At 48.0% G+C, this 11382-nt stretch overlaps 1 protein-coding gene across 6 annotated transcripts in view; it reads right to left on the bottom strand.

The window, feature by feature from the left end:
- Positions 1 to 11382, bottom strand: part of Tbc1d1 (TBC1 domain family member 1) — a 189891-nt gene that overhangs the window by 10999 nt on the left and 167510 nt on the right. For 5 of the 6 annotated variants that reach the window (XM_021210417.1, XM_029545051.1, XM_029545050.1 and 2 more), the window contains 3 exons: positions 8796 to 9040; positions 6953 to 7112; positions 2790 to 2959 (listed from right to left, as the gene is read on the bottom strand). In XM_021210417.1, coding sequence (XP_021066076.1) covers positions 2790 to 2959; positions 6953 to 7112; positions 8796 to 9040 — 575 coding nt within the window. Of the gene's footprint in view, positions 1 to 2789; positions 2960 to 6952; positions 7113 to 8795; positions 9041 to 10328; positions 10447 to 11382 lie in introns of those variants that run through there. The other variant, XM_029545053.1, reaches the window with a different exon arrangement.

The raw sequence follows: 11382 nt of genomic DNA, 5'->3' as shown, positions 1-11382 counted from the left end.
CCTGCCTCTGCCTCCCGAGTGCTGGGATTAAAGGCCTGCGCCACCAGGCCCGGCCTTTTTTTTTTTTTTTTAAATAATGTTTTACTGTATCATGGCTACTTCATCCCTCTTCTGGCTGCAAAGGCAGGGCTGGGTAGCTGCAACAGAGGCCTTCTGAGCCTCCTAAAAGCTAAAAACCTAAAGTCCCACTACCGAGCAGCCACACAAAGTGCTGGCCATCTGGCATCCTCTCGTTCCTCTAGACCCAGGTGGATGTAACTATGTCAGCTTCAACGCTCAATACCCAGGCCCCCGTGGTTCCCCCATAGGCCCTGCCACTGCGATATGGGGTGCTGGGCCTGCCTATTCTTACCAAAAATGGAAATAGGAATGCCATGACATAAATCGGCCAAGGAGTCAGAGAGCACTGCGTGCCAGGTTCATAGATGTTGCCCAAACCAACTCAGACACATAGATCTAGAACTCCTGTCTTCCCATGCTGGGGCATCCTAAGCCTCCAATATTGAATATTCCAATGGGTCCCCAATGCATGCTAGAGTGCTCAGTGCTCCCATTAAGTACAATTCTTCACAGAGGAAGAATTCCCACACGGAGGAAAACGATACACGTCCTCACCCCCTTCTCTGAGGCAGGTTACTCAGGAGGTGGACCAAGGCCATGCTCTGGGGCTGGAACCAGGCTAGAAGACAGCACTCACGGGACACGCCAATGTCAGAGATGAAGAGAATCAAGAGCTTTTCCTACAGTAAGCTGCAAGTCAGATCTTGAGATATGCGGCGTGGGCAGCTGCGGAAGCACTCTGAGGTGTGATGCATTTGAAAACTCACCTCTCCCCTCTGCTTCAGAGTGAGTGTGGGCCAGCTAATTAACCACGCAGTCCTGAGGAGCGTGCTCATGACTGCAGGAAGTCATGTGCATATATAAAGGCTTCAGGACCTGGCCAAAAGTGAGGAGTCAGCAAGCTGAAGTGGCCCATACTGAGCCACGGGGCCAGGCAGGTGAGACCTGGAGCCAGGCAGTTAGCCAGAGCTAAGTGCAGAGTGGACAAGAACTCCTCACCACTGGAGTGTGCAGCGTGCTAAGATGCATGGTCACCCTTACAAGCTACAGGATGGCCTCTCCCTTTGCCCAGGCCACATATTTGACCCCTACAGTAGAAGAGCTGAGAGCTATAGAGGCTGCATTTGACTGCAATGCACTGGACTTACTGGACTGTCCTGAGCTATCTGGTGAATGATCGGAACGCCTTACATAAGTATTTATTTAGAGAAAAAAAATGTATGTATGTATTTATTTATTTACTTTAAAAAGTTGTCTTTAAATGATTTTCTAGATTTTTATCTGTAGAACATGTTCTAAACTCAGGCGAGCAGACTGATGACTCTGCAGTGTGATCCAGTGATGACAACCCCTTCCAGGACACTCTCTGTGTGACAGTTACTTTGCTTGTCACTGCGTCTGGATTGAGAAATGTTAGGTGATTGGTAGAGCAAGGCTCTTGTGTGTCCATGAAGGCATTTTCTGGAGATTACTGATCCACAGCAGAACAGCTCAGGAAGGAAGCCTTGTCCTGAATGTGAGACGTGCCACCAACAGGCTGGTACACAAAAGCAGAAAGAGGAGGAAGCCTCTAATCCTAGCACACAGGAATCAAGAGGCAAGCTGACCTGTGTGATGCTGCCAGCCTGGTCTATGGAGTGAATTTCAAGGCAGCCAGGACTACACAATGAGACTCTGTCTGAAAAAAAAAAAGGAGGAGGAAGAAGAGGAGGGGGAGGAAGAAGAGGAGGAGGAAGAAGAGGAGGAAGGAGAGGAGGAGGAAGGAGAGGAGGAGGAAGGAGAGGAGGAGGAAGAGCTGCCGCCGCCACCCACTACAGACTCTACCAGACTCTAGCTCCTTCAGCTTCAACCCACCAATCTCCAGATCTAGCTGTGGACTATGACTGCATCACTGTTTCTCTGAGACTTCTGGCTTTGTGAACTGAACAGCTAATAAATTCTCTGGCTCAATAGTAGGCAGATGGCAATTAAACTACCTAGTCTCCAACCATGCAAGCCAATTTAATATTCCCTGTCTGATAATTATTAGTCTACTGGTTCTGTTTCTCTCAGCCATACAGAGAGACATGTCTGGTGGTGATGCTCCCCTCTAAATATCTTGATCTTTTATCATCAGCAATCTCTACTGGAAAAGTCATCATTCTATAGAACTGAAATTGGCTTCCACACCTGACTCAAACCACTCACGATCAGCTATGATCACTGTAATTCCCAGCTAATTTACCCGAAACATTCACCATTTCAGAGTAATGGTGCTACTGTATTTAAAAACTAGAGATACCAAAACCTGCCAACAATATTATCAACAGAATAGCAAAAAGAATGACATACAGTAGATTAGTCTCTTGATTACAGAAAAGTCACTTCCCGAGCATTGCAATTAATACCACTGAGAAGAAAAACCAAACCATTCATTTTAACAAAATCCTGAACCCTACAAATGCATGCATTTCAGAAGAACCATGACAAGAATGGTTACTCTTACTGTAATAAATTACGGATGACTTGTGAACGCGATCATACCTGGATTCCTAGTGCCTTTTGCCATTCATACACACAACATACAGGCCCAGTCATACATTTTATCTTTTGATACATATCTGTGACGTGTCTTCCATATGCCAAGCATCAGGCAAGATGCCACCTGGAAGACAAAGCAGTGAGAAGCAGTTCCTTCTCAGGTGACACACCAAACCTCAGCAGGCACGTGGAGAGCCCAGTGTCCATACCTGACTGATGGTCTTCTCCATCTGCACCAGGCCCAGGTTGGGGAGTGTGTTCTTTATGAAGTCCACTATGGTTTCCAGGTTCTCATGCTGTAGAATCAAGGGCTTGTGGCTCCCCAAAAGACTTAAAGCTACTTTAAATATGACCTCTGATCCCTGAAGGAAGATCATATCTGGGAAGACACAGAAATGCAGAGTTAAACCCTGCCAGTTCCTGGCTAAATACCACTATATTCTCTCTTCCTTGCATCATGGAGCAGAAGGGTAGGAAATATAAGCCCAAGTTACAAATGTTTCCTTCTTAAGAGCCCGTTATTTCAGACAGTGCTAAGACAATATGGCAAATGAGAATAATTAAAACCCAGTAAATGTCAGCTGTAACGCAGACCCCTGTGCCATCCACTCATCTTCATGTGATCACATATCTGCACTCAGGAATTAATAAAAACAGCAGCAGTAACTGTGCTTGGAAAAGCGCTCTAGTGCCTGGCATTGGAAAGCCACTGCAGGCCAACTGAGTGCTGGCCAGCTGGGAGGTCCTGCAGTGCCCTGCAGCTGAGCTATGGCACAGCGGCCCGCTTCCTTCTGGACTCTCCCCCTTCTTCTCTGCACTTTCAAGCCGTTCAGAAACAGGCAGGAGGTGGAGGGATCCTTAAGTGTAGCAAGCGGATCCCACCACACTGCAGACTGCTAGCTGAGAGCAACACACATACCTCCTTTCCCTTGTGGGCCTTGCCACAGCCCTGGTACTGGCTCTTTCCCTTGTGGGCCTTACCATAGCCCTGGGACTGCTCTCTTTCCCTTGGTGACCTCATGCAGCCTCTCTTTTCCAGTTACCTGACTCTGTCTAAGGGAACCCTTTCCTCCCCTTAACTTTCTCCCAGGAGGATGCAATCCTGTGCTTGTGGAGCCTCCACCTTCCTATCACAAGGTGACAACCACTGTTAGGGTGGACTCTGAAAAACCACACTGTTGCCACTACGTCACACTGCTTGCAGACCAGTGGTTCCCTGGCCACAGGACAACTCTCATTTCTGACTCCTTTTTCATTCTAAAGCTTCTGTGTGTTGTGTTAAACCCTCAGCTTTACACTCCACTTCATTTTAATCTCCCCAGCAGGGAATTCCACAGATGAACCAGGAGCCCGACCCAGTAGCCTGAACCCTCCAGCAGGACAGACAGCTATTTTTCCCAAAGGCACATGTGGTCAGAGGGTGAACAGAGTAAACATTTCTTTTCTTTCTTAAAAAAAAAAAAAAAAAAAAAGTTATTTCACTTTATATTTATGTGCCTGTGTGTGGGTATGTGCATGTATGTGCAGGTGACTGTGAAGGCCAAGAGAGGTCATCAGATCCTCTGCAAATGGATAACTGTAGGCAGTTTTGAGCTGCCTGATGGAAGTGCTGGGACCTGAACTTGGGTCCTCTGCAACAGCAATCTGTGCTCTTAGCCTCTGAGCCATCTTTTCAGCACCAGGGCAAGTGTTTCTTCCACGGTCCCTGTTCCACTCAGATTAGAAATTTACAGGCCTGGGGTACTGGACAGAGGAATGACATCTAGCTCAGGGTGATCACCATGGGGTCAAGGCATACACATGGACAGAAGCTGCCACTCAAGCAGCATGTCCTTCTCTGGTGGTGACCTGTTAATTAATATGGGAGCTATGTTGGTGCAAGCTAAGCTGGGAATCTCTTTGCACTCACTGATTGATTGATTGTATTTGTACGTATGTCCTGGCACTCACGGGAAGGTCAGGGACTACTTGCAGGAGTCAGTTCTCTCCTTCCATCACTTGGGTTCTAGGGACCAAACTCACGTTAGGACTGAACTCATGACAGTTGGGCAGCAAAACCCTTTAGCTGCTGAGTCATCTTGTTGACTTGGCAGATTGACAATCGTCTATTCATATATAAATGGAACTGTCGACGAAGGTTCACTTGCTTTAGGATTTATCTGGACTTAAAGGCTAATAATGAAAAGTCCAGGCCAGAAATGTCTAAGGGCCTGAAAGGCAAAAACATGCAACCAGACTACTCAGGGTATGGAGCTCAACTAGCAGGCTATGGAGAACAGCTGGGACTCTGCCTTTCCAGTGGAACAGACCGAGAGGGGCTACGAAACAGCACCTGGTGGGACGTCATAGCCTTCTTTGGGCCCCTGCTTCCTGCCTGCACTCCCAGGAGCCCTTGTTAGTCAGTCAGGAACCCACTAGTACAGCAGGGAGCTGTGGGCTCCAGGAATTTTGCAGACCTTGGCATTTTTTAGGCACACTGTATATAAAACTCGAAGACTCATCACTCTTTCAGAGAAAAACATCCTGTCTGAACTGGTTTCAGCTTTTATTATTAGAATTTAAGTCACGAGAACATGCTGCACCGAGCTCCAAGTGATTCTGCAGCAGAAAAGCTCCCATCTCCAGGGAGGAGAAGGCTGCTTGTTTGCCCAGTCAGCTTACACAGCCTAAGAAGACTGCTCCCCCGGAGTCCAGCACTGTCCCTGCAGGTGGCAGCTCCGCTTGGCCCAGGCAGGGGTGCCACTCATCCCTGGGAGATAAGTCTGTGGTCAGTGCAGCCCCCTTGGCAGTTTCCCCACAAACCATGGAATTCAACTTCTCAGCTGTTCTCAGCCTGTCAACAGCCAGCTCTCCCTGCTCCCTGTTCTAGTCCTCACATGACCCACAGAGCCAACGGATTAAGACAAAGGGTAAGGGAGTGGGGGCAGATTTTTTTTGTTTGTTTTTTTCCATTTCCAAGGTACAGGAAACAAAAACGCAGAGGTTATTGGCAAGAACTGAAGCCCACAGCTAGAGATACATCCTGTAACTCTGTCAGTATAGCAAGCACCCTGTTTTGAGGCTTTTATTTTTATTTTTTGGGTTTTTTTTTTTTTTTTTTGAGAAAGGTTTTTCTGTATAACAGAGCTGGCTGTCTTGGAACTTGCTTTGTAGACCTGGCTGGATTTGAACTCATAGTGATGTGCCTGCCTCAGCCTCCAGGAGTGCTGGGATTAAAGGCGTAAGTCATCACACCCGGCCCAAGGTTTTTATTTTTCTTACCTGTGGTCTAAATGTCATAAAATCTCATAATTTGCCTAACTGTAAGATAAATTTTACTCTCTAGCTTACTGTAGTAATTCAATCTGGGGAGAGAGTTATAGAAAAGAGGGCCATAGCACTTTAAAAATACAGATTCCTGTTGCAGAGGAGAGTCTTCAAAGGTTCCTGTGGACAAAGAGATGAAGGTAACAGCCCATCACTCTACTGGGAGAGGAGGAAAAGGAAGCCAAGGCTCACTCAGGGACAAGTGGTCAGGTGGACAGATGGCTCAGTGCTTAAGAGAAGTCTCTGCTCTTCCAGAGGATACAAATCCAATTCCTAGCACCCCATGGCAGACAGCTTACCTTAAATTCCAGTTCCAAAGGACACACAGCACTGCTCTGACCTCCTGGACCTTCACATATACACGGCACACACCCAGACAGGCACACACACACATACACACAAAATAAACATAAATTTAAAAACATAAAGTTTCAGCATTTTTAGGAATCATGTCTAGTCAAAGTATATACAAGGTATATACAAAATAGTGTGTGATCAGTGTTTGCGAACAATCCCTTGAGATGCTCTGAGGGGCTGGAGAGATGGTAAGCACTTGCCATATAAGCAAGAGGACCTGGGCTCGGAACCCTAGTACCACATGACAACTGGGTATCATGGCGCAAGCCTATATATAAGCCCAGTCTGGAGGGGTCGAGACAGAAGATGCTTTGGGGCTTACTGGCCAGCCAAAAAAATTAGAGACAATGTCTCAAAATATAATGTGGAGAGGGATAATAGAAGATACCTGGTATCACCCCTGGCTACCACATCCATGAGCATTCATAAGTGTACATGTGCACACACAAATCTCTCAGGTTCTAAAATAAATCTGTAAAAGTATAACTGCATGTGTTTGAAAGTAGGAGAGGTGACTAACGGGAGGGGCCCTGTGTGCAGGACCTGCCCTAGGCCAGGCCAGGGTCGTCCAAAGCTCAACAGGATTTGAAAGTCTCCATTCCAAGCTTGACTAGATAGCTATAAAGACCAAACAAGCCACCACAGGGTAGCAATGACACTGCTTTGTGACAGGGGAATGCTGGCTGGCAGATGGATGGAGGAAGCTCACCAAAGACTCTGGCTACAAAGCCGAGTGGGAACTGTGAGGCGAACACGGTGAGAAACCAGGGAGCTGCGTAGAGGCTGGGGCCGATCTCGTGCTCTTCCAGGTGGTTGTAGAGGTCTCGGTGGTAATCGTGGAGGAGCCGCGACAGCTGGTACATCTGGATCTGTAGGAACACACATCCACAGGGGCTGGGAACTACGCACTGACTACAGGTATACTCTTACTCACCTCGTGGGGGGCAGGAGGCGTGGTTAGCCCTGTTGATTCTCTATTTGGCTTAGGGTATCCACTGACCTAATGCATCCAACCAGAGCTTCTGGGGGACAGGCTCCCACTGGTCAGTAGAAGCCTAGAGTGCTAGTGCTAGGTCTGCTTCCATTCCATCATCCTCCCCTTGTGCTCCCCAGCTAAGAGACCCTAAACGTCTGCCTGTGCAAACATCTAAACAATTCTCTCACATTCTTAGAAAACTCTAGCCAAGGAGAATTTGGAACAAAAATCTCCTGCTAGGAGTGAACCAAGGGCCCCTTCATCATATTCTAGAGAGTGAGCCCCCTCTCTCTGTGCTCAACAGTCAATTCCCTCTGAACTCACAGTCAGTCTACAGTTGAGAGTCAAGTCTTACAGTGGCTGGCTTCCCTTTGTGAGATTCATGTTCACATAGTTCAAGCTTACAGAAAGAACCAAATGAACTTTTAATAACACACACTGGTATTTTCAAACAAAGTCCTTAGCTCCAATGGTACATTCTAAAGCCCTGAAGTTACAGAACGCTGCTGGGAAATGAATGGATGACCAGCTAAGCAATGCTTTCTCCACCTCTGGAAAGCAGCAAGCACAGAGCTCGATAAGCTGGGTGGACTGTTGTGTCTAGTCCTCCTCCCGCCCTGCCTGGAAGCTGGGGCTGGAACCCAGGACTTCACCAGGTGCTGGGGAAACACTCAACCACTGTGCTACATCCTAGACTTTTCTGTTTGTTTTCGAGACAGGGCCTTCCCACGGCACTCACCTAAAGGGTAAACTCACTATACAGGCCGGGACAGCCTACAGCTTTGGATTCTTCTGCCTCAGCCTCCTAAAGGTGGGCTCAAAGCACCCAGCCCAGTTTGTTCTTCTGTTGATGAACTGGCTCATAAATCAAATACTGACAGGGTTTCTATTCCATTCCAGGGACTGCTAGCAACTAGGGGTGTAACTCAACAAAATCTTCTCTCATTAAGGAAATCAGGATATGGGAAGGTAGGAAGTAAATAACTAGGGTGGTTTATGGCAGGAAATGTGTTGTCCTGACGGCATGAGACAAGGCAGTATGACATGGTCTGTCAAGAGTGGGAGCGAGGGACCCAGCGTCAGCACAGGCAGGAGGAGCTTCAGGGACACAGTTCCTGACAGTGGAGTTGAACCCTGGATGATGACAGTGGATGGAGAGAGGATCCCAGGCAGAAAATAGAACAGATCACAGGGTGGGAGACGCCAGCAACATTCATAGAAGGCTAAGGGAAGGGACACGAATGAAGGTCCCGGAGCCAGACAGGTCTAGACTTAAATTCCACCTCTAGTCCCAGCTTCCAGGGAGGGAGGAAGAGAAAGGAGGAGGAAAATATAAACCTCCAGTTGTGTGCCCCGGACCAAATTCATAATCCATTTGCACCCCTGTTTCCCTGTCTACAAGCTGAGTGAATTAACAGCATCGTCCTGAGAGCCGCCATGGGGAAGCACACAGAGCAACGCCTAACACAGAGTGAGAAGGCAGCAGCCAGCAGTGGACAGGAGCCTAGATCTGCCCATAGAGGAAGGACACACACCTTTGGCATCTTTTTATTTATGTCACAAGGATGCTTGGTACCTGCAAAATAATCATGTCTGGCCGATACTGTTTCCGCAGCCCCATGTCAAACATCAGGAACTTGAGCATCTTGAACGCCTCTTCCTCACTCATGTGAAGAAGCAAAATGCCTGCCACAAAGCTGAGACCTTGACAGTATCCAACCTCCTGGTCCAGAAGTGAGTAGGCCTTCAGAATGTTGTAAAGTGACAGCTGACCTGCTCCAAGCTGGGCAGAGAAGTATGGATGTGTTGGGAAGGTTCGCCCTGGGAAAAGAATACAAGTCAGGGGTAGCCTACAAGAGGCCCACGGAACCAGACATGCAGCATCAGGGAACGAGATCTATAGGCGATCGGTCATAACATCAGTGTGCCTTAAGTACCAACCACCTCTGATCAGTGAATGTAGTCAGCTGGGTTCTAGGTAATATTTGCAACAAAAACCCAACAACTTACCAAGTTTTGCAGTGTTTAGTTTATTGGTTTTTGAGACTGGCTCTGAGTTTGTAGCTCTGGCTGGTCTGGAGCTTGCTGTGTAGACCAGGCCGACCCCTAATTTGCTGTGGAGACCAGGCTAGCCTCACAGAGAGCAGAGCAGCCTCACCCCACCCCAAGTGCTGAGATTAAAGGTTCATACCTGCAATGCACAGTGATTTTGTTTTTAAGTGCTAATTTAGGTAAAAGAAGTTATAACTACCTTTAGTCTAGTGAATATATGCTTTTTCAATAAAAAACAAGAAAGCAGCTTGTTCTGACCATAGAACCTCACTTCCTAAGAGCACGGTACTTTCTAGACACCAACCCTAGCCTGTTACTCAAATGCTGGGACAGACCCTTCCCACAGTGACTTCCTGGAAAAGGGTTAAAAATGGGTCTTAGAATCCTGATTAGCTCCACGAAGTTGGTATCAAAATGGAAACTGCCATGGGCCAGCAAGAGGACTCAGTGTGTTTTAAAGGCACTTGTTAGCTGACAACCTGAGTTTGATCTCCAGGGCCCGAGTGGTAGAAGAAAAGTAACCCTACAGGTTGTCCTCTAATCAACACATGTGCTATGGCACATGTATGCACATAGACACAATAAAGAAAACTGCCCAAAATAAAAATGTGGCACTTCTGTCTGTGCCTTATTCCACTCAGGAGGCTTTCATGGCCGAAACCTGCCAAAGTGATAGACAGAGAAGGAAGACTCTAGGAACAGGAAGGTGCCTCGTTAAGTGCAGAGGTGCATGGGCCCAGCTTTGACACTGGCGAGAACCATGGCCTAGCTGGTCATCCATGGCAGCAGGCACATCCGAGCCCCGGCAACTGCTAGCTGTAGTTACTGAACTTGCCTCAGTGGGGCAGGAGGGTACCCTGCAAATCCACAGGGCTGTCCTCAGTTTCCTTAGGGTGCTCTCAGTTCACCCCAAAACACATCCGCGCTTGGTTTGAAGAAGACAGACACAGGCTCCTGCTTTTCATTCCCAGCTCCCTTCTTGCCTCTGTTACGCTCTTCATCAACAGACATCCCCCAAACGCTCTGTGCACACAGAACACAGTTCCCCTCCACTAACCTGGAGATATGCACATTCATTTCCCACCCTGAGATCTGTCCCTGAGGCTGGGTGCAGAGCTGAGTGAGGACTCCTGGGGACTCTGACCTTGTGTGGCTACACATAGCATTGTGTATGTGCACAGGAGCAGAACAGGCAAGGTATCTTTGTTCAGCTCCCAGTAACAGCCAGCGAGACTATGATGCAAGATCTAAAGGGAACCTGCACAGTTACAGTGGGGCCAACGGGATGACTCAAAGGGAAAGGGCACCTGTACGTAAGCCCGGTAGCCAGAGGTCAATCAATCCCTGGAACCTAGGCACTGGAGGACAGACACAACCGACTCAGCCAAGCTGTCCTCCACATATGCACATGACACACATACCCACAGGTCCACATCAGATGCACACACAACCATTTTAAAGTTATAGGTGGAATTCATTTTAATAAGATGTTTCACCCAACAGATCCAATATTATCATCCCAACATGTAGCCAACAAAAAACATCGAGACATTTTGCCTTCTCTTTTCATGCCGTTGAATTCTAGTGGGTTCTTTTGAGTGGCAGCCCACCTAAATTTAGGCTCATCACATTTTGAGGACTCAACAGGCACTTCCAGCTCCCGTATTGAACAGGCCAAGAGAACTGCTTTCCCAGTACAGAAAGAACAGGCTGCACCCCTCACTCCATTCCCATTCCCTCACCAGGTCCCGCGTGCATGAAACAGTCCTCCCTACATGGACAGTCCTCCCTACATGGACAGTCCTCCCTACATGGACAGTCCTGCCTACATGGACAGTCCTCCCTACATGGACAGTCCTGCCTACATGGACAGTCCTCCCTACATGGACAGTCCTCCCTACATGGACAGTCCTCTTTCCTTTCTAAAAAGAATCATCTACTAATTTCCTGGGCGAGCCAAGGGTACGCACCCCTCACCCGTGACAGTCAGAACAGCCTGGAAGAGTCAGTTCTCTCTCAGCCTGTAGGCTCTGGCACCCTATGCACCTCTCACCCGTGACAGTCAGAACAGCCTGGAAGATCAGTTCTCTTTCAGCCTGTAGGCTCTGGCA

Source organism: Mus pahari, chromosome 13, assembly GCF_900095145.1.
Source record: "Mus pahari chromosome 13, PAHARI_EIJ_v1.1, whole genome shotgun sequence".
NCBI lineage: Eukaryota > Metazoa > Chordata > Mammalia > Rodentia > Muridae > Mus > Mus pahari.
This window is presented reverse-complemented; position numbering and strand designations above follow the sequence as displayed.